General features: G+C 39.4%; 1 protein-coding gene across 2 annotated transcripts in view; it reads left to right on the top strand.

The window, feature by feature from the left end:
* The window catches only part of LOC124859606 (multiple epidermal growth factor-like domains protein 11), a 50,622-nt gene that overhangs the window by 15,032 nt on the left and 11,064 nt on the right, over positions 1-24,526 (top strand). For both annotated transcript variants that reach the window (XM_047352495.1, XM_047352502.1), the window contains exons 6-14: positions 4,178-4,298; positions 10,250-10,413; positions 10,497-10,599; positions 15,634-15,780; positions 18,473-18,607; positions 22,119-22,247; positions 23,388-23,516; positions 24,124-24,252; positions 24,371-24,499. In XM_047352495.1, the coding sequence (XP_047208451.1) occupies positions 4,178-4,298; positions 10,250-10,413; positions 10,497-10,599; positions 15,634-15,780; positions 18,473-18,607; positions 22,119-22,247; positions 23,388-23,516; positions 24,124-24,252; positions 24,371-24,499 (1,186 nt within the window). The remainder of the gene's footprint in view (positions 1-4,177; positions 4,299-10,249; positions 10,414-10,496; positions 10,600-15,633; positions 15,781-18,472; positions 18,608-22,118; positions 22,248-23,387; positions 23,517-24,123; positions 24,253-24,370; positions 24,500-24,526) is intronic.

Consider the following 24,526-nt stretch of genomic DNA (forward strand, 5'->3'; position numbering starts at 1 on the left):
TGGGGGGTTGGTTGCTTTATGGGAGGAATTTGTTCCTGAATGGGATGTAGAGGGGATGATTTGAGGTGTGAATGGCTTCTTGTCATGTCTGCAGTAGAAGCCATTCAGACGGTTTCAGGATGACAATGCACCAATACACACAGCAAGACTGGTGAAAGATTGGTTTGATGAACATGAAAGTGAAGTTGAACATCTCCCATGACCTGCACAGTCACCAGATCAAAATATTATTGAGCCACTTTGGGGTGTTTTGGAGGAGCGAGTCAGGGAACGTTTTCCTCCACCAGTATCACGTAGTGACCTGGCCACTGTCCTGCAAGAAGAATGGCTTAAAATCCCTCTGACCACTGTGCAGGACTTGTATATGTCATTCCCAAGACAAATTGATGCTGTATTGGCCGCAAAAGGAGGCCCTACACCATACTAATAAATTATTGTGGTCTAAAACCAGGTGTTTCAGTTTCATTGTCCAACCCCTGTATGTTATATTTGCCATCATGGCTCTCTCTTGCTGTAAATATTTTCTAAATTTAAAGATCAGCTGACCATCTGGAAGTAAATTTTCAGTGCTCATTAAGAGCACCCAAGAGGTCAGATTTGTTATTATAACGTTGATCAGTTTCACTTTCAGTTTGAAGACCAGACATCCCAAGATAAAATAACCTTTATCAACACAGTCTGTGTAGTTACATGTTGCAGCTTTAGATGAGGTTATGTTGAAACTGGATCATTACTGCAAGATTCCACTGGCACTTGTGTAAATGCTGTTGCAATGTTGCACATGTAGCATTGCATTGCATACGCACGATTGAATTCCTGCAAAAACAATCTAAAAACATCCATGGCAGCCTAGCTAAGCTTTAGATCAAATGATGTATTCTAATGTTAAAAACAGTGAGTGTATAAGGTTTGGAGTGACTCTACATAAGTTGTAAAGTGTAATCGCTGGGATCATTGGACATTAGTTATAGTGTTTATCCCTGCAAATCACAGCGTTTTTTTTGGCAACCTGAACTCTTTTTCTCTTTCTCCTGCATGCACTCAGGAGTCAAAATCTGTACAAGCAATTTAAAATCTTTTTAGTTACACATCTCTTAAACAGCATAACAGGATAACAGCACTTGACTTGTAAACCATAGCAGAGATGAATCAATCTGTTATTAATGCTGTATTGGTAATATTTCTTATTTTATCACATTCTGAACTCTGAACAGTTGCAGTTGGATCTGTGTACCCGGCTCACTTAGGCTAAGGCAGCCAGACTCCTGCAGTAGGAAGTAATTAGCATGAACAGCACAGCCTTGAACACCACAGTGTCACATAGTTGAAATAACCCTTCTCGCTTCTTCTCAATGGCGCTGGACACTAACTGATATAACTCTGTTATATAAGGTTGTGCTGCTCTCGTGCGAAAGACTGACCACCCATCCATTCATAATGATTCTCCAAATTCAGACCCCTACCCTACCCCTCTTTGAAGAAATGTGAATCAGATGACTAATGAGAGTGTGGTGTTTCCACTCTGGAGAACAGGCCAAGTGGTCTGGTCTCTGCACCATGAGGGGGAAACCACATGGAATTCAGCAACACCGTGGAAACCACAAAATCCATGTGAGCATTTGTGGCTGCGTAGTATTTTATCCATGAGTCCAGTCACCAGTAAATTGCCTTTGCTCTGTGGAAGGACTGAAGCCTAAAATCTCCACCCCATCCCTGCACGCCCCCATCCATCCAACCTCCGCCAGCCGCTCAAACTTCTCCACGCTTAACAACTGCAACTGAACTTCTATTGTTAGCAGTCTCAAAGCTGTCACTTTCAGCAGAACAAAGGTTATTGCAACCGATTGATAAAAATTTCATTCACAGACAGAGGCTTTTATGTGGCGTACGGGGAGGAGAGATGTTTTAAGATGTGTGTTCTGCCCCCGGCGTCCACTGGCACATCTCCTCCTGCCTCCTGTTTAAACTGAGTTCAAAATGATAATGAGAGCAGTGAGCAGCCAGCGGTCCCCGAGCACTCTGGTGAGCGAAGCAAGATCCACTGTGGGCTCCTTTGGGCTGCTAATTGGAACTCTAAATCATTGTGTCACCTGTCACTCAACGCATGGTTTTGAAAGGGAGGCTGTGGGAGCCCGTACAGTGACTGTGATCTCCAGCTGAGGGAGCGACAAGACTAGTCGAGGTGGGCTGCTCTCAGCCTATAAAGCAGAGAAATTCTGATGGAGGTTGCAGAGGACATAGAATGAGTACTTTATGTCCTTTACAAAATAATTCCTCTAATGCATGAACAAGAAACTTAAGGGCATAGCTGTTGATATCTTATTGGTGTTCTCATTAATACCAGAGTGAGTCCTGCCAGCAGTCTGCCACAGATAGCTATAAGATTTTGCTCTCCCCCTAGTGGAATTTAGTTGTTTGGTTTTTAGCCCCTTGTTTCCTATTTTCACTGTGGGCCAAAAGCTCTTGCACTGACATTCTTACCACTCATAAGCCCCACTCTGTGCCTAATGATGATGTAGACAGTTGTCCACCTTGGATGGCTTTACTTTTTGCACTGGTTAAACTAAACACATAAAAATACAAAAATTATCTAAAATAAATAAAATATTTATTTTATACTACTTAGTATTTACATTAAAAGTAAATGCTTCATAATTTATCAGGAAAAAGTGTTTGTCTCCTTTCTTTCTCAACAAATAAATTTATCTTGAAGCAAGTAAAAAAAAGTTCTGAGTTTATTTTTTTGCATTCTGCTTAGTTAATCACTTTTTGTCAAGTCAATAATGTCAAGTTTGTTACGTTTAAACAAAATTCCATAAATGGCTATGTAATGTGTTATTTTGTGTTGCTTTATAACATGTCAAAACAAGAAACAGAATGGCACCTTGAATGTTACCATTTCCTTCACATATTAAGGTAATTTTGAGATTTCAGGGATTTACTGAACCATTTTTTTGAGGGTGAAATGATATTCCAGCAAATGACTTGAATTTCAAGTTTGAATTTGAAATGTGAATAGATTTTCTTTAATACAGACATGGACTATATTATAAATACAAGCTCAAATATTCACATACATTCCTAAAAGTTGCAGAGAAACCACACTCTTTTTTTAAGAGCCATTTCCAAGTTTTAATGCAATAAGTCCTGCTGTGAAGTTTCCTCTGTATTAAATATTTCACAGTCAGTTGTAAGAGGCATTATAAAAAACTGGAAGTGATTGGGAATGACAGCAACTTAGCCATGAAGTGGTTTGCCACTTAAAATCCCAAACAACCTCCAACATTATGGAGAGACAATAGCTACAGACCTCCAAACTTTATGTGGCCTACAGATCCAATATTTTAGATTTTTTAAAATAGCCCCCCTTTGATTTGATTACTGCTTTGCACACTTGAAATTTTCTGAATGAGTTTCGTGAGGTAGTTCCCTAAAGTGGTTTTCCAACAGTCTTGAAGGAAATTTATAGATAGGAATACAAATTAAGACAAACCATTTTGACTGGTAGTTTCCTTATGTTCGCTGTATTGCAACATATAAGCTGTTTACATCCTGGTGTCCTCTTCATTTAGTTTGAGTCACTCACACCATGCTGAATATTGACATTTATTTTGCTGAGTAGATGTTAAAAGATACACTTTCTCCTCCACTGGTCATCACAGAAGACAAAGACGGAAACTTATGTAACAAGAAGTCCATTGAGAACAGAACTAGTTTTACTAATGAAGTGAAGAAGGGAAGATTGAAGATTTAATCATTGCTTGCCTGCTGAAGGATGGATGAGATGTGTGCATTTTCAGGCCTTTGGAGTCTTGCCAGGCTCACAGTTGAAAGGGATGAGACTTTCTGTATAAAGAGAGATGTGGAGAAAATCGAGAGATGGGGTAAAGCAGGAAGCATGGCTGGGGGAAGGTGCTGTCAGAATATATAGAGTGGATAATTGGAACCTTAAAAATGATTGCTTGGAGGTGATCAAGTGTAGTCCTTTCCCTTTTTTACTTTACTTTAAATATACAGTTGGTTTGCTCATTGTTTTGCACATGTATAATATGACCAACCTGAGTAAACAGTTCAGTAATCTATAGAGAAGTGCAGTTAACCCTTTTCATCCTGCTGTTTTTACCTGTTTACACTAAATGACTTAGGGTTGCCTGAATGTGCATTATTTCCTCCACAGGGTGAGGACTGCGCTACAGTGTGTCCTCCTGGTCTATTTGGGCCAAGCTGCATGTCCACCTGCTCCTGCCACAATCAAGCATCTTGCTCTCCGGTCGATGGCTCCTGCATTTGCAGAGAAGGTAGAGAATATTTAACTTTTGGTAAAAGTTGTTAACAAGCCCTGTTTTGATACAGAAGATGCTTCACTGACTACAACAAAATCTCACATGTTTACTAGTCAAATTGATAAACATTTATACACACAAAGCATTTTATATGCACAGGTTAAACACAAGTGCAATTTAAAGTTTTGGTTGTTTTCTTGAAAAAAAACCTTCTTGCATTTGCCATTATTTAAATAAATAAGTTTTATTAAATTCTGTTTTTAAATGATGCAACACTTAAGCCTGTGTTTTCTAATGCTGATTTCCAGCTCCCCCATCTGTATTTTTTGTGTTTCTCCTGCTCCTGCACACATAATTCTGTAAAATGGGTCAGCCCACCAGCTCTTTATCAAGCTGTAGCCCATTCATGTCAACCAGGTGTGTTTAAGTGTGGAGGTGTAAAATATGAAGAACCGGAGGGGAAAGTACTGCTATAAGTCACAATTATTTTGTGCCAAAATCATAAATTATTAAAAACTGCCTTACTTATTTATCTGAAGGGACTTGAACGTGTAAAACATTTTAGTATTTTTTATTGTTTACAAAAGTCTAATAAAATTACTTGGATTTTTATGTAGAGATTCCGATAATTATATTACTTAATTTAGTGTATATACTCTGACAATTAAAAGTGATCACATCCCTTCCCTTTTTCACATTTCATCACACAACAGACTGATTGAAAATTATTAATATTAATATTTTGTACATTTTTCAAAAAGTCCAAACATTTAAACACATTAAGTACATAAGAATACTAACCCTTTGCTATGGCATTTAAAACTAAGCTGAGTCTGAATTCTACTGATCCTCCTAGAGATTTTTCTGCAACTTAATTTGATTCCACTTGTAGCTAATTAAGTTAACTAAACATGATTTGGAACGGAGGGCATTTATCTGAATAAGGTCATTGTTTCTAGCAGAAACTAAGCAATGAGTCAAATGAATTATCTGTAGACCTCTTAGACCGAACGGTGTGGACTCTCTCTAGAGCTGCCCTTTTGACCAAACTGAGTAATTGTGGAAGAAGGACCTTGGCCAAAGAGATGACCAAGAACTACATTTTTAATGAAACTGGAGCTCAGTTGTTTCCTTGTGGTAAAAGGAGAACCATTTAGTAGGTCAACCAATGCTAATACACTCCATCAACCAAGCTTTAATTGTAGAGAAACCAAACAGACGCCACACCCTTTCTAAAAGCCACATGACAGTCTACTGTTCTGATGAAACCAAAATAAAAAATTTGGCCTGAACGTCAGGCGTCGTTTCTGAAGAAAAAATAGGCACTGCTTATTTGGCTAACGCCATCCCTACTGTGAGGCATGGGGGAGGGTCTAGAACCGGGCGACTAGAAGAGTAAGATAGCAGCAGCCAAATATGGAGGGATTCTTTAGGGAAACTTCCTCCAGTGTGTTCTGGCCCTGAGAATAAGATAATAATTCTTCTTCTAACATGACAATGATCCAAAGCACACTGCCCTGATAGCACAGGAGGAGTTAAAGCGGCTGAGTGTGAATGTCTTTGAGTGGCCTAATTGAACATTTCTAAAAGGTTTTAGCAATGGCTGTCTACTGATACGACACGTCCAACTTGACTGAGCTGGAGAGAAGAATGATAGAAAATGCCCCTAAACAGATGTGCCAAGCATGTGGAGACATACCCAAGAGGACTTGAGGTTCTCTTTACTGTTTCAACAAAATACAGGCATGGGTGTAATGATTTTAAAACTCTAGAACTGTTTTGCCTCAACGTTACATGGTACTTGTTCAGATCTTTGAGAAAAAAAAGAAAATCTATTTGACAATAAATCTGTAACATAACACAACATGGATAGGAATTATTTCTGATGGTACTGTACATCTGATTTACAGATAGATTACAAAGTAAGTCCTTAATAGGTGAGTGGAGATAACTAACACATGACTGTGTCAACAAAGGTGTTCTCACTGTTGCAATTAATAATTAAATACTCAATCAAGCTGTGCACCATACATTAAATTAATCAGGATTTAATACTTGAGTTAAAAACAAAAGAAAAACAAATCAGAACAGATCCTGATTATTCCACTAACAGAACTAAAATATTATTTCATTGCTATTTTTTTACTTTACAGATCAACCGGATAATTAAATTCCAAAGCGTCATCAGCACATCATATAAAGGTGATATTTCATCATATTTAGGTGCCAGAAAACCTACAAATGTTGACCTTACTAACATTAATAATTGACAAACGGCCTTTCCACTGCGTTTTCAAAGCAGATTAGTAAGTTTAAAATGCACTATTCTGGCATAACAAGCGCCTTGAGGGGCATGGCTTTCTAAAACAGAATCTGCACTACATGCTACATGCAGTGAATGTAACAGTAGAGTATGACAGCCTACAAAATTGTAGCTGACAACAATAGAAATCCATTTATTTCATCAAGAGGGATATGCCAAATCAATGAGTAGCATGTAATTCTAGTAACATAGTAAGCTAACACAGAAAAGACTCCCATTGAAAGCAAGGTTTTGGTTTTTCAGTTCTCCCTGGTATCCATCTTTATTTTAGACTTTAATTTATATTGGATTTTAGTAAATTCATATGTGGTCTACTGAAAAGTTTTATGCTTTATATTTCAGCAAAGTTTTGTTTACATTTAAATTGTAGTTTACATATGGAGCTATGTTGACTGCATTTATCACTGCATTAAACATAAAATTTAAATATTTATCATATCTGACAGTGTGACCGCACGGCACACTCATTGCTCAATAGTTAACCCTCATTTCTGCATTCAGTGTTTTCCTATCAAAGTGTGCATTTTTACCTGATCTTCATTTGTATTCATCATCAAAACAACAACAAACAACCAAACAAAAAAAAGAAAAACACATGAAAACAGCACAGCAATAAAACAGACCACACATAATAAATGCCATTCAATACTTTCTATTTGATTCAGTCAATCTCCTCCACTTCCAGCCCACAATGGTGTCGAGCACCTACACATCAGAGCAATGATCAAGGACCAGTGACCTGAAGAAGAGCAGCTTAAACATATGCCACCTTTCACTTGTTGGAGGTTACTCTTTTTAGCTTAAAATAACTACTGTACAATGTGGCTGGAAACTTTGTTAAATGATTAATTTTAATGGCACAACAAGGCCTATAATGACTGTTCCAAGTGAGAGCATTAACACAGGCTGGAAAACACCAGAGCGAAGATAAGATTATGAAGTGTAAAAAAAAATCTGTCGAACACAAAAAACAAAAGCGCCACAGCTGACACATTAATCTAACATAGATACAAGCAGAGCTCTGATACCTTAGAACAGCAGTGTGTTAATACATTCTATGTTTTGTTACAGAAAGTAGTACTTTTTAAGTTTAAAACAAGGTGAAATGGAACTTTGTTAAATGACCTGTAATTAAGGCAACATATGTCATATAATGACATCTACAGCAGTGTAGATCAGAATAAAATGTTTTACCCAGCTGAAAAAAAATCCTTGCAACAAATTTACTCACCCTTCAATGAAGGCAGTAATAATAAAGTTCATCATTTATTTATCAGATTATCAGCCATACTATAGTTTTCATAAAGCCTAAGCAATTATAGCAGCTACAAGCCAAAATCTCTCGCACCCAGAATGACTTTGCAGTCATAGTAAAAAACAGTTCAGTTTGTTTACCATCTTCTTCTTCTTCACTATTCCTTCATCATATGCTCCTTAAATATCATTGACATTCGGTTACAAAATATTTACAGCTTCATGAAGATTTATTTATTACCATAACATCACATGCAGCATCTTTTGCCATCATAATCTGTAATCATACACTAAATGTTAACTTTTCTAAAATCTTCTAGCAGCATTTAAATGACGTGTTTGATTCACACATTTGATGTCCTAAATGTCAAAACTCATGTTGTTGCATTCTACATATCTTATGCCAGGACTTTGTTGTGGCAGGGTAAATTTAAAATGTTTACTTACGTGCAATTCTGCTATTGTTTAAAGTGCAAGGATCTATAATGCAGATAGAATTTAACAAGAGTGAGGCATGAAAGCCAACTATGATAGGTTATACAACTATAAATGTTACATGAACATTATTTAATGTGACTGAAAAATGAAATGCCTGAATGAAATGTCTCCCTCAACCTTGCTTGGCCTGACCCTGCTTGGTGAGAAGTAAGATCCTCCTATTCCATTGTTAGGATCTTAGGTAAATTAATAGAATTTTATTCTGGGATAAACCATTTTCAGAATAATGATAGTTGTAGAACAAAAATGTATCTTTAAATGTTATTGAGGCACTTCACACCTTGCGCCTTCCAGGTCGCAGAGCCTGCCGCTCCACCTCGTTCGGTCATTTTTGTATTTCGATAACAGACAAGCAATTATCTAACTATTTATTCCCAAATTGATTTAAAAGATGTCAACAACAAAAGAGCTGTCTAGCCAGCCTTACATGTTCGAGCCAGAGTCTGACCCAGAGCAAGAGGAGAATGAAGACAATGAACCTGCAAAACTACGTTTTGCTACAGTAGAAAGTGATACAGTTTACAAAAAGAAGGCGTCATGAGTAGAGAACATTAGGTGGAAATACTGAAGCAACATCTCAAGACAGTCTTCTAAATGGACAATGACCATAGGCACACAGCCAAATTAGTTACCAAGTCGTGTAGGGGCAACAAAGTAAATTTTTTGGTGTCAACGTCACAAAGTCCTGATCTCAGTCCCCTTAGAAAACTAGTGGGCAGAGCTAAAAACATGTGGGAACAATGCGGCCTACAACTCTGACTCAGTTACAACCAGGGGTGAAAGTGAGCCGGTACGGTCCGGTACTGCATACCACTAAAAGATTCTGCGCCGGTACGCAGTATCGGGAAGAAGGAAGAACGGCTGTCTGTTATGAAGCCGTCATCCAGAACCAGTTACGGCTGCAAAAATTTATGAGCACACAAAGAAGATCAGATCCGCTAAGAATAGGCAGTCTAAAATACAACTTAATCTGTTTATAAATAGTTATTTTACCCTCATTCCAATTTGTTTCTGAACTGTTCTGCTATGCTGGAGCCTCAATGCTCTTGCTTTGCTTCTCTCCCCTCGGAGCTCGCGGCTTTTATGAACGGCCGGCCTTTAAAACGAGCACCGCTACGTTTAATGTCTGTCTGCCCGCTGCTAAATATCCCAGTTAAAAGCAAAGGGAGAAAAACTAGTTGTGTTTCATGTTATTTTGCTGAATTACAACAACACAGTATAGCTCGAAAACACCGCTTACGACCAGAGATTTCACATGCACTACACGAGAGCGCATGCGCGCTTACCTCCAAAACAGAGCAGTTGCCAAGGAGATCGGTGCGTTCGATTTAATGGACTGGGATATTTTACACAGGTGGGGCACAGACATAAAAAAACGCCGCTTGCATTAGGGCAGGACGAACAGTATATCACTTACCATCTACAGACCTTTAAATAAAAACCGCAAAAACAACCGAACTGTAAAATTTTTTATTGAAATGAAATCAAAACTTGACCACAACACAGAGAACAATAACCTCTTTGTTCAAAAGAAAAGACGGAAACTGAAGATGAAATAGTTTGAGTTTGAACTTTGCTGAGAGAGAGAGATCTCGAGGGGGCCACAGATGAGAATCACAATTAACACACACACACACACACACACATATATATATATATATATATATATATATATATATATATATATATATATATATATATATATATATATATATATATGGCAATAATTTAAAACCACTCTCACCCCTGGTTAGTTCTGTCAGGAAGAATGGGCCAAAATCTAAGCTATTTCTAAGGGATTTTGTTTTTATAATATCTCCATTTTCTTCAAATAAGTGTTTTGATTAAACATCTGGAATATTATTTTTCTCTGTTCTCTCCTCTGTTCAAGGCTGGCAGGGTGTGGACTGCTCCATTCCTTGTTCCAGCGGTAAGTGGGGTCTGGGCTGTAATCAGACATGCTTATGCAGCAATGGAGCTGCATGTGACCCCGTGGACGGCACCTGTGCTTGTTCTTCCGGGTGGAGAGGGGAGCACTGTCACGAGTCCTGTCCTGTAAGTGTTAAGTCAATGAGAAAGTAACCCAAACCATTACCAGCTGCCATGTGTTCTCCAACTAAAGTTGCTGTCATTGTCAGGATGGCACCTATGGGCTGGAATGCCGTGAGCGGTGCGACTGTAGTCACGCTGACGGCTGTGACCCTGTGAGTGGCTACTGTCGCTGCTACCCAGGCTGGACAGGTCAGTGCTGCTTCCTCAAGAGTAGAAGGAGGCTCATCTTAGAAGTCCTGAAATTGATCTATTAATCAGCCTCTTCAGCACAAAATCAAAGACATCAGAAGCTCCTCAAGAACACTGATTTACGGAAAAAATATGGTTTGTTTTGTTCTGTGTGTTTTCAGGATCTCTAAGCAGGGTTTCATTAATAGTTTGTTTGGCCATTGAACCAGTGGCGTAGCGGGATTAGAGATGTTGAGACTTTAGCTCTAATTTGATTATTTTGGCTCATACAATGGGTGCTGGTGTGCACTCATGCTTTTATTACATCTAATATTGGTTTTTACGACTCAGCAGAATCAACTTATCCGACTTAGGCAAATGTTTAGGCCAGAGTTCCTTTCTATTTTTTGGTTGTGCCCATGATATTTATGAGGGGTCCAGGCCTACAGAAGCAAAGAAACAAGGCTGCAAAAAGCAGCGGCATTTCAATACATCTAGAGGGGCATGGAAACCTATTATAATTGCTCTGTTTTTCTTCTTGCAATAAAACTCACACTGCAGCCAAGCTTAGAAAAAAACTGGCATTGTTCTTTGGAAGCTATAAGTCCCTATACTGCTACTCAGACACAAAAATTCACTTCTGCCCACCAGGATATGGTGCTAAGGCTAATGTCTATGTGCTTTGGCCTATAACTTCTAAATCTTAATTCCCCCCTTAAAAAATCTTGTATGTATTGGATCCTTTATGGATAGCTCAGTCAACCCACCTGTGCCTGTCCATTACCTGGATCACTCACACCTGTGTTCAGCATACCATCTCCTCCCTGATAGATAGATAGATAGATAGATAGATAGATAGATAGATAGATAGATAGATAGATAGATAGATAGATAGATAGATAGATAGATAGATAGATAGATAGATAGATAGATAGATAGATAGATAGATAGATAGATAGATAGATAGATAGATAGATAGATAGATAGATAGATAGATAGATAGATAGATAGATAGATAGATAGATAGATAGATAGATAGATAGATAGATAGATAGATAGATAGATAGATTGTTCGTATATACAACAAACACTTTGTTCTCTGTGTTTCTTTTTTTTTTATATATCATGTCTGCTCCATGTCAGTGACTCTGCCCATGTTTGATGTCCTGTTCGTCCAGTGCAACTGTTGTAATTTTTTTTTTTTTTTTTTCATTATTAGAGGCCAAACTCTGCATTTGAGTACTTCACAAACCACATTATGACAAGGCCATCCTCATTTACATAAAAAAAATAGTTTTTGCTATATCGCAACAAAAGCTACACTTTATGATAAAACTTCACATTTACACAATGCTGAGTGGCAAAAGTTTACTGTATACTGCTTAAAAGGTTATGGGGTTTTTTGGTCAATGACCCCTTAAGTTGTAATTAGGGAAATTAGGGGATGTAGGTTGGCAGGGTCAGGTATTTTAAGAAAGGTTTGGAAACCTTGCAAAACTGCTTGTGGACTTTTTTCATTTTCAAAGTTTCGAGTTAGTATTTGACCTAACTGAATCATCACTGAAATTTGATCATGGAATATTAAAGGATTTCCCTTACATCCAAATACTTGTACTGATGTATGTACAGTCCGTGTCTCTCATAATCAAAATAATTTGCACTGTTGGAAAGAGCTGCTGAAGGAAATGTGAATGACAGAGCAAGGGTGAAGATCATTTTTCTCAAAAATGATGTAGTTTCTGAATGTCAAATACAGGGTGCTAATTGAGGATCCGGTCTTTGGGTCCAGGTAGACAGGAGAATTTCAGGTAGGGGGTAAAACTCAGGAGAAAAGGTCAAGCCTGTGAGCCCCCAGCAGCGCACTCCATTCAGCCTCCTGAGCTTAGGGCATTTATTCCTGGAAACAATGTGGGTTTTATTAGCTGCGGGAATGAAGACGACATAATGGGCCTCTCATGCTCTGAATCCTGCACAGGTCGGGACCATCTGTCAGACTTAATTGAGTCACCAGGGTGCAGGGCTGGGGGCACTGTGCAGACCAGTGGGTCACACAAACATGCACAAGTACACACTTGAACCGCAAAGGAGAGGACTTTGTAGGATCGGATACAGCATAGTCATAGGGATGGAGTAAAATGTCTATTTACGGAAAGTCTAATACTATTTTATTTTACACATACTCTGTCATATCCCTGGGTGTGCTCAGTTCAGAGATGGTATGGCTTTTTACAGTCAGTTAGCTGTTAGTATTTTTATGAGGTTTGCAGGGAATGCCATGAAGCTTGACTGGAGTATATAGTGGCAGATTTACATGGTTGTTGCTGGGCTGTCATAAGCCTGACATTAGCAAACAAAGAAACTTTATGTTGAGACTATGTAATGTTAAACAACACATTTACCTTTATTTGTAAAGAGACTTTGTCGACACACTGCCTTGTAAAAGTATTCATTGCACTTGATGTTCAACAACCACAAATTCAATGTATTTTATTGGGATTCTTTGTGACAAACAAAGTACCCAAAGAAAGTCATAATTACAAGTAGATTGAAAAGCACGTGATTTAAAAAAATCTTTAACAAATAAATATCCCTTAAGTGCGGTGTGTATATGTATTCTGCCTTCTTTTCTCTGATGCTCCTAAACAAAAGCCAATGTGGCCAGCTGTCTTCAAAAGTCACCTAAATGGAGTCCATCATTGTCATTTTTTCTTAGTATAAATATAGCTGTTCGGTGCAGATCTCGTTAGTGAGCAAACATCCTGAAGATCAAGAAACACACCAGGCAGAACAGTTGGGTGATATTTGAACCAGGGTGTACTTAGTTTTGAACGTCCCAATGAGCACTGTTCAATCCACAATCTGAAAATTGAAAATGGCACAGCCGCAAACCGACAAACACATGTGCATCCTTTTAAATTGACAAGCGTAGCAACTAAAGCATTAATCAGAGAGGTCCACGGTAACTCTGAAGAAGGTGCAGAGATCCACTGCTCAGGTGAGAGAATCTCTGTCCAGCACAACTATCACTGGTGCACTCTACAAATCTGACCTTTACAGAAGAGTGAAAAGAAGAAAAAACATATTTGAAAGAAAGTAGTAAGAAGTTCTTATTGTTGTTGTCATGTTGGGGTCACAACATCGAAGGTATAAAAATGTAAACATTTTGGCCTAAAATACTGTAAAAGGCTAGTTGTGGTGGAAAACTAACACTACATATCACCCTGAACACATCCTTCTCATGGTGACACATAGTGGCGGCAGCATTGTGCTGTTGACAGTCTTTTCTTCATTGTGTCAGAGTTGATGGGGTTATGGATAAATACGGGCCAATCCTGGAAGAAAACCTATTAGAGGCTGTAAACGACGAGGCAGAGCAGCGGTTAACCTTCCAGGAAAACAACCCTGAACATACAGCCACAGCTACAATGGAATGATATCAAAGTACACTCCTGTTAGAAATTACCCTGTCAGAGGGCAGATGTGAATCCAATAAAAATCTGTGACAAGATTTACAATTGTTGTTCACAGACGCTCTCAACCCAATCTGAACTTCAGCTATTTTGCAATAATATAGGTAATAGGTAAAACTTTTCATCTTTAGATGTGAAAGTTGGTCGAGCCATACTCCAAAAGTAGCAACTGTAATTAAAACAAAATGCTTCTAAAAACTATTGTTATTCACAAAAAAGAAAACGGAGTATCATTTTCCTTCCACTTTACAACTATGCACTACCTTGTTTTGGTCATGACAAAACGTTTTCTAAAATACATTGTTTGTTGTAATGTAACAAAATGTTAAGACTTTCTAAGGGTATGCATGATTTTAAGAGGCAATGTTTACCAGAGCCGGCCCTAAGACAGCGTGTCTATGTGCAAGGGAGCAAGAACAAAAAAGAAAAATGAATAGTGGCACTGCTGACAATTTTTAGCAAAGGACCTCAGTTCAACTTTCCCTCACTCTTTCTTTCAGGCATGCAAAGCCCCTCTGTTTGTCACCATTACTCTGAGAAAAGCAATGCTCTGTCTGCAATCATTTTCCCACAGTGAAGGCAGTCACAGTTTTTCATTCTGGCTGGCCCAGAATAACACATGCCTTGCTTTCCTTTTGATGTCCACAGCTCTGCTCATGTCTAAATCTCCCCCCTCATCCCAGCATTGCTAACATTTCCTCTACTTTTACCTCTCTATGCCTGCCCTCAAGTGCTGTGGTTACTGTATAACATGGCTCCCAAGAGTTTAGTCCAGGTTTAATTCAAAGGTTGTGCGTTGAATGCACCTTCCTCTGATATTCTTATTCAAAGGAAATTTCAAATGAGACTTGAACATGACTGTATGGGAGTTTGGGTATGCTTGTGTGCAGCTGCGCTTACATAAAGTATATTACTCTTTAAGAAGCTACATGTCTGTATGTAGCACAGTACGTGTAACTTTTCTCCTTTCATCTCACTTTTCTGAGAGGCTGAGAGAAAAGGCGCTGCTGCTCTGGTGGATGTGCTAATGCATTCATGTGCACACCGAGAACCCTGTGTGGATGCTGCGTTTTTGTTTCTTTTTTTTTTGGTTGGAGCTGCACCAAACACACTGTGACACTTCCAGTTTGTGCTCTTGTAGCCTGAGTACCTCCCTTCAGCTCTGTACACAACCCCAGCTTTGCTGAAAGAGAATGGGAGACAAGCTCGGGCTCTGGAGGCCCAACCCTGTTAATCAACACAGTGCACTGGCAAGGAGCCCCAGTCAGATCAAATATAAAATACATTTGGAAAGGAGAAATGGAGTGTGAAAGATGGGCTGGTTTTGGAACACACACACACACACACACACACACACACACACACACACTTCAAACTGGATGCTTAATTCAGAACTAAAATCATTTGAGGATCCATGATGATTGAATAACCCTGCATAGATCTGTTAATATCGGGCATTGTGAATACTGTCCCTGTTAACGATGTGTTTTTACAGATGGCTATTTAGAATGTTGCAGCAAACCAGTTATTTTTTTCCCTCTTACTTTGCATCCGCTGAATATTCGTTTTGTTAATGCGCCTGCAGGAATCCACTGTGATAACGTGTGCCCACAAGGCTTCTGGGGACCCAACTGTTCAGTCAGCTGTTCCTGTCAGAACGGAGGGTCCTGCTCTCCCGAGGACGGCACGTGTGTGTGCGCACCTGGATACAGAGGGACCTCGTGTAAAAGAAGTGAGCCTCCTGTTTTCTGGGGAAAAAAAAAAAGTCAACCTCTCTTGATCCAAGGCTTTGAGCGATAACTGGCTGACACTGAGAGCTGCAGCGGTAACAAACTCCATCACAGCGCTGACCTTGTTTTGATCTTTGAAGAATTGTTAAAGGTTGAGCCAACTGAGGAGAGGCACTCAGCTGTCGGTCAGGGCGGCTTGAGTGTAAATCCTTCATCACAGCTATCACTTAATCACAGCATCGTTTTCCCTATGGCATCCCCCAGACACACACACACACATGTAAACACACACACGCCCCTAGTCCTCCTACACTGTCCTTAACAACCAGCTCACAGTGGGAGACTTGGTCCTTGCCTGAGGCTCATCAGTGGGTATGCTCACTGGGAGCTCCAGCTCTGCTCTCTGGAAAAATGGGGGGGAAGTCGTGTCTGAAGTCGCTCTCAAGTGAGGAGCTCACTGATTGGGAGCGGCATTCACAACCACAAACCTGTAAACATCAATTTGAATGGAAAATAGGACAAACAAGCTGCATGCGTTGCTGTGTGGGAGCACGTGTTTGCCCCTCGAGCGAAATAATCACTCAGACAAATTCAATATTTACACAAGTAATTTACTCAACAGGTAAAATGATTACAACTCACAATCTGTGTGTGTGCATGTAGGTGATTATTTTAATTTCATTTGAGACAACACATACTTCGCCAGAGTTTGGTAATATGGATTACTCATGATGCCTGAAATACTTTACAATTAACACCTACTGGCTTGTCATACCATTACTGTGACTTCATTATCAGTTTTTTAAAGGTCTGTGTTTGGCTGATTGTGTCCTGAGAATATCTAGGCTGGAAGAAGAATTTTCTCCAAATCACTATACAGAACCTTGCAAAGTATTCATTCCTTTTGAACTTGTTGATAATTGTATCACATTAAATCCACAAACTTTAAGGTATTTTAAAATGCAAGAAAAATTAAACATGGTTTTACATTTTTTTACAAATAGAAATTTTAAAATTCTCATATGGAAATGCTTTCAGCTCTCCTAACTCTGATAGTGCTAAATAAAATCCTGTGCAAAATTCTGCCTTGGAAGTTACCTAATTAGGAAACAAAGCTGACCTATGTGCCGTTTAATCTCAGTATAAATACAGTGGTTTGGTGGAGGCCTCAGGAAAAAAAACAGCATCGAGAAGACCAAGGAACGCAGCAGGAAGGTCAGGGATAAAGATGTGGAGAGGTTTAAAGAAGGGTTAGGTCATAAGGCAACATCCCAAAGTTTCTTCTGAACTCCTGCTTAACCTAAAATGAAAAGAGTTTGTCACAGGAACAAACCTACCAAGACATGGCCTTCGTAGGTGGGATGACAAGCCAAGCAAGGACCACATTAATCAGAGAAGCTGTCTAGAGGCCAACTCTGGAGGAGCTGCAGAGATTTACAGCTCACGATGGGGATTCTGTTGACAGGACAACTCATGCAATCTGCTCTTAATTGAAGTGTGGCAAGAAGAAAGTCATTGCTGAAAGAAAGCCAAAACAAATCCCAATTATGGTTTGCCACAATCCAAGTAAGGGACACAGCAAATATGTGGAAGAAGGTGCTCAGGGTAGACTAGTTAAAATGGAACATGCTGTCCTACATGTAAAATGGTGTGTGCAGGAAAAAACGCACCCTGAACACATAATCCCCAGGGTGAAACATGGCGGTGGCAGCATCATACTGTGGGATGGTTATCTTTAGCAATTTCCAGCAACCCTACACATGGAGTCACAGATACAGGTTCATGTGTTGGAATAACCCAGTCAGAGTCCAGACTTTAATCCAATTGAGAATCTGTGAAAAAACTTCATATGTTCATATGTGCTCTCCATTGAATCTGACTGAGTTTTTTCTACTTTTGTGCAAAGAATGTCTCAGCATGTCTCAACATGTGCAAAGCTGGTAGGAGCATACCCCAAAAGACTATCAGCTCTAACCGCAGCTAAAATGTTCTGCAAAATTGTTTTGAAACAAAGGGGGCTGAAAACAAATGATCCCCTACTTTTTCCGATATTTTTTTATTAGAAAACCATGTGTCTTTTTCCTTTTACTTCACAGATATGTACTGCATTGTGTTAATCTGTGACATTTAATCCCTCCCAAAATACTTGTAAGTTTGTGGTGCCACAATGTGACAAAGTACCAGGGGTGTAAATACTTTTGCAAGCCAGTGTTATATCTAATAGTTTCATCAGCTACAGCCTCTTATTACGTTTCCAATATTTAGGACCTTTGTATGTGATACTAGCAAAACAACATTTTATAATACAGTACTATTGGATTTATATTCTTTCAGTACATTACCGACACAGGGTTGTTTATCGTTTCCTGATTTTTTATTTATTTTTTAGATCATAAAGCTGCTTTTAACTCTTAACACAGAAAAATATTTTTACATTTCTCTTAACTCCTACTATTCTGTCTGACATAGCAGATAAAATCCCGGTGATTACAATAATGACAGCCTTTACTGCTTCCACTCTCCCCTTCACACGCGCTCCTTGTCTCCACTGCTTTTAATTCCTTCAGTGTTGATTTTTCTCTACTCCCTTGATCGCTCTTGTCATGCTGTGTCCAATAATTATATACCTCTTGTTCCATCAACATTGGTGACTGATTTGCTCTCCTTTCCCCTGCCACGCTCTGCTGGCTGCAGTCTGCTCTCCGGGGTTCTACGGTCACCGCTGCAGCCAGACATGTCCGCAGTGTGTGCACAGCATCGGGCCTTGCCATCACGTTACTGGTCACTGCGAGTGCCTCTCTGGCTTCACGGGCTCCCTGTGCAACCAAGGCAAGTAGCCTCATAAATCCTTTTCCGTTTCCTGCAGTTTCCCTTTATGTTTTTTTTTTTTTCTGTTCTACCTGTCTACACGTGTACATACAGAGCTACTACTAAATTTGGATGCATTTGCAGTAATAAGTAGAAGTTTAATGACATTTTGCTTAAATGTACGATATTTGATAAGTGTCTGCACAATCCATATAATCCGTATAAAAATGGTTGTCTTGAATAAACAAGATGTGCACAAGAGGTAGCTTCATTTTATTGTGTTGCCATGTTTTACCTAAATATGTGTTGTATTTAATTATTAACCTTTTATTTAAAGGTTGGTTTTATATTACAGATTTCCCATGCAGTCTGGAACAGTATGAAATTAGATTTCAGGTTTTTTCCAACTCTGAATAAGTGGAAAAAGAAAATAAGACAATGGAAAAATATATTCAGACTTTGCTCTTTATTCCATTGCTTAAATGTCCTTCCTTCCTTGCTTCCTTCCTTTTGTCCTTCTTGACTTATTTCCACATGTCCTTACTTCCCTTTATCCTTCCTTGTGTCCTTTGTCCTTTTCTGACTCTCATTTCCTTCTTCTTTCCTGTCTTCCTTATGCCCTTCTATTCCTCATTGTGTCTTTCCTTTCTGACCTTTTACTTCCATCCATTTCTACTTTTTGCCCTTTTGTCCTTCCTTCCTTCCTTCTTTCCTTCATTTCTTCAGCACCCTCTTTCCTTCCTTCCTTGTGTCCTTCTTTCTTTATGTCCTTGCTTTCCTTCTTTCCTTTCTGGTTCACTGCCTTCCTTCCTTTATTCTTTCATTCCCTCCTTACTTCCTTCACTCATTTCCTCCATACCTTCCTTCCGTCATTCCTTGTGTTCTTGTGTCCTTCTTTCTTATTGTCCTTGTTTTTCTTCTTTCCTTCCTAGTGCCGTGCTTCCATTCCTCCTGTTCTTCCTTTCTTTCTTTCTTGTGTTGTAACCTGCTACCATCTGTCCTTTCCTCCTGCCTGGTTGTGTCCTTCCTTCCTTCCTTCCTTCCTTCCTTCTTTCCTTCCTTCCTTCCTTCCTTCCGTTTGCTGTGTTGCATTAGAACCCCTTACTGCCTAAAGATTTTCCCATTTCCTAATGTTACAATTATAAACTTGAAACAAAGTAGCTTACAATTGTGAAGTAGAATAAGAATTATACAGGGTTTTTAAAGGTTTTGACTAATAAAAATCTGGTGTTGCATGCATTTTTGTATTCTGTCCCCCTTGTTCTAATACCCCTAAATAAAATCCAATGTAGCCAATTGCCTTGGTCATTAGTAAGTAGAGCCCCCCGGTGTCTGTGTCTAGACAAGATAAGTATGAATGAGAGAAGTAGCCAGGAGGCCCATGGTAAGTCTGGAGTAGTTGCAGAGATATATAGTTGAGGTAATATGTTGACAGGACATCTATTTGTCACAAACTGCATAAATTAACACTACACAACACCTTGAACACACTATATAATACCTTGACAGTGGTTGTAGCATCATGCAGAGGGGTTTCTTTTCTTCATCAGGGATAGTAAAGGGTACGTGAAGGGAGATTTAGAGAGCTAAATACAAGGAGCATTTTGACGCAGTCTTGAACAGTCCTGAAAAGTATGAAATTTGTTTTCATCATTTTCCAAGTCTGGGTTGGTATTGAAAAAGCATAATTGAGTAAGGTTAAAAAATTTGTTTTCCAGACTTTTTTCCTTCTTATATTTTGCAAAGGAATAATGCTTAATTATTAAAATATTATGCTTCATCTCATGCTGACTTAATGCACTTATTCAAAAATAACAAAAGGCTATTCTGCCTTCTGTTTGCTCTCCAGACAATTTTAAATCCAGGCTGAATTGTATCTTTGTTGAGATTGGGCTGAAAATTCACCTTTTAGTAGGAGAACAACCTTAAATAGCTAGAGAGACACTACAATTATTTAGATCAAAGCAAAGTGATGTGTTAAAATGGCCCAGTCAAAGTCCAAACCTAAATCCAGTTTGAAACCTAGAATAAAACTTGAAAACTGATATTCACAGATGCTCGCCATTCAGTCTGACTTTCAATCTAACTTAACTTTTTTGCAAACAATGGGCTAAAACACCACACTTCTCAGGCTTTTCTTGGTTAAAGATTTTAAAAAACACACATCACTTTCCTTACACTTCCCAATCGAGCTCTACTTTAGAACGTTTTCCTTAAAATCCCAATTAAATCCCTTGAATTTTGTGGAAAAAGTTATCATCAACACTGAAAGGAAACTTTACCCTTGTTCTGTTCTTGTGGAGCCTCTGTCCTTCTTTTAAATCAAATTTCACCAGTTTTAAATTAGGTCATGTTTGTGTGCTCTTTAGTGGCTTCCCACTGGCCAACATATAAATTAAAGCAAGCATTAGAAAAGGATTTATTGTGCTACAGCTTTTTACTTTTAGTAATTTACCTTTTTTTTTTTTTTTATAAATTTCAGAAAGCCATGGAGGATTGTCTCGAATTCTCTTCCATGACTTTAAGCAGTATCTTATAAATAAAAGTTTAAAAGCTTAGTTGAAGGAAGAGAAGTAAAAAAAGATAAGAGCTGGTCCTAATTTGTCATGGCTGTAATTACTATTGAGCAGGCATTGGGCGACGAGGGACTGAGGTGGCCGACAACATGGATGTTCTCCTCCTTATGTTGAGCCCCACTGGCACCCTCACTTGTCCTTTGTCCAAAACGCAGAGTCCCAGCCTAATGAAGCTCTCCTAGTGAGCTGAGGTTTGAAATTCCCCAAAAGCAGCATGGGGGTTTCAACCTCATGGCTTAATGACAACCTGCTTGAAGGAGCTTGAAAGAGCTCTCGCGAAGAGAGGAAAGCCAGTTGAAATGCAATCATTAAAATCACTCCACATGAAAATGAGTCCAACCCCGCTCTTCCTCAGCCAGCCACCTTATCAGATATTTCTAACACTGGGCTATTCTCTTAATACGAGACCTTTGATGTATCTTCTGGTGCTGCAACTCCCTGATTCTGACACTCAGATACACCTTGGTACAATTTGTCTCTTCTCATCCATCATCCCCACAAAAAAGACAATAGAGGTTTCACTGAAAATGATATGTTTTATAGAATAGTGCCAGAGTGCATTGAAATATTAATTTCATAAAATATTTATATAGTGGTCTGTGTACACGGTCTATTTTAATTCTGTGGCGCATCACTCATTCCTCTCTAGTGGTTAGAAATAGGGCCGTTATGCCACAGGAGGCAGTGATTAACTCCTGCTTTTGTCTAAACAGATCAGTTCACTTTGTGTCCACTCAAATAGAACAATATTGTGTATTAGAGGGAATGTTCACCTCAGCTGCCATACAACGTCTTTGTTTTTGGTACACCTGCTCTCAATAAAGTGCTTAGATTTCATGTCATGCCACGTTTTGATACCTTCTACCGATCTTTAACATTAGTAATCATATTAAGTTCAGTATGGCTTTTTGTAGATCCATGTGTTTTTAATTTTGTTTCTTGTTTTTGTTTTGTAGTCTGTTCGAGCGGCAGGTACGGCAGGGCTTGCACCGAGATCTGCCGCTGCACCAACAATGGGACCTGCAACCCCATCGACGGCTCCTGCCAGTGTTTCCCTGGCTGGACCGGAGACGATTGTTCGCAGGGTACTACTTCACTATATCTACCTCAAATGTTTTTCAGTTTTCCACATTTCCCTTGTTCTCATCATCTCCCACTCTTTTTTTTCCCTCACGCATTTAAGTTCATACACATTAGTCATCTTCATGACCCTACGCATCCACAAGTAATGCCCTCAGCTCCAGATGATGTAAAACACATAGCTGGCTTAAATGGCTGTTGTAATATATTATGCTCTTTGATGTACTGCACCTCAGGCCAAAGATCATTAAGGCAACTTTGAGCCAGCACACCATGGGAAACAGATATGTATTGTGTATGCATTGGTACTGTGATTCTCAAAAATCTGGACACCCCTGTTAAAGGTCTAAGATTTTGTAATGTAAAAAAAGACCCTAATCAAGAATTTCAAACTTTTCCCATAGTTAATGTAACATTTATTCTGTACAATTCAGGTTAAAAGCAAACACATTTATTGTAACAATTATAAGAAAAAGAGCTGCAATTACCTGGTTGCACAAATGTGAACACACTTAAACCAACACTGTTTATTTGCATCCTTTAGCCACAGTTTGCAAACAGAGTATGAGAATGATCTCATTTTACCAAGGTATCAGGCAGAACAAAAACATCCACAGCATTACATACTTAACATGCCAAGAGAAGGCAATAAACTGGAGAAAGTACGGGACAACAGTAACTTTTTATGAAACTGAAACTGGTCGGGGAGGCTGCAAAGAGGTTGACAGCAACAAGTGGTTGCAGAAGTTTTCCAGACTTTGCCAAAATCTTCCAAACCTTGTGGATGGAAACAGTGTAGTAGCCTCTTTCAGTCAGCTGACTAATGGTGTGCAGCAACAGGAGGAGCCACACAGCATTACTCTACACTCCAAACTGTCGGAGAAAGTTCTGGTTACCTTCTCTGGAATCTCATTATAAGGACTTCAAACTGTGGGAACAGTATGACTATAGATTTTCAGGTAACGCCCCATGCCTACTTAACATCTGTCTGCCAATACAGGATTTTCAGAATATACAGTGAAACATATTTCACAAATGCATAGAGAATGTTGCAACTTTCATGTGTTTGGTGCTTCATGCATGCATGTTTCAGGGTATGACACAGAGTGTGATCATGAGCTTGACTGTGTCTCTGGCATCTGCAGCCTGTCCCTCTGGTCATTGGGGTCCTGATTGCCTCAACTCGTGTAACTGTCACAACGGAGCCCAGTGCAGTGCCTATGACGGAGAGTGCAGGTGCAGCTCTGGTTGGACTGGTCTCTACTGCACACAGCGTGAGTTTCTCCCCACCCCCAGAAACAAGATGCACAGTGTCATCTACTGGCTGCGCTACAGAACTGCAGTAGATGATATGGAGGCATGTTTTCCAGTCTCGAGGCAAATGTATGATGTGAAGTTTCCATTTTCATTTTTTTAGGAAGAGCAACATCAAATAAAGATAATGGTCACTTCATCATTCCGCTCATAATACATTCCCGTCATTTACTCACTGATAGTGCAGCTCATCAGCTTCAGTCCTGTAATTTAAATGTCATTATCCAGAACCCTAAGGGTTTATCCAGAGTTGTTTGTATAGTCATGCTTATACTATTGTGCATGATAAGGAACATTGTTTTGACTGTTTTCCTTCTTGTCACACAGTCCTAACATTCCCAGTTGTGTTGTTCCTTTTGGTCAACAAAGTTATGTTCAGAGCATAACTGGATTTTCTGCTGAAGCAGGAAATCTTTCATTTCCATTCATTCACAGAGTCCTTTATTGAGTATGCTGTGAATTGAATTGTATTGATTTCCCAGTTCCCTTATGATATGACCTTGACTCTTCCACTTTCCCTTGCTTTTTCCCTCCCCTCTCCATGCAAACATACATCTCCATCCCCAGGTTGTCCTTCAGGGTTCTATGGAAAAGACTGCACCGAAGTGTGCCGCTGCCAGAACGGCGCGGACTGCGACCACATCACGGGCCAGTGTGTTTGCCGAACAGGCTTCATTGGGACAGGCTGCGAGCAGAGTTGAGTGGACCGAACACATTTTATATCTGTGCAAAATTACCCAGTGGATGTGTTTGGCTCGTGTTCACAAAGTGCTTTAATTTGATAAATGTAGTAATGCACTCCTCTGCCATGCAGAGTGTCTTGCTGGTACATTTGGATATGGCTGCCAGCAGCTGTGTGAGTGCCTGAACAATGCTACCTGTGACTATGTGACTGGAACGTGCTACTGCAGCCCTGGATATAAAGGCATCCGCTGTGATCAAGGTGACTGAGCTGTTAAACAAGTTGCTC

The sequence above is a fragment of the Girardinichthys multiradiatus genome, chromosome 2, assembly GCF_021462225.1.
Source record: "Girardinichthys multiradiatus isolate DD_20200921_A chromosome 2, DD_fGirMul_XY1, whole genome shotgun sequence".
Classification (NCBI taxonomy): Eukaryota; Metazoa; Chordata; class Actinopteri; order Cyprinodontiformes; family Goodeidae; genus Girardinichthys; species Girardinichthys multiradiatus.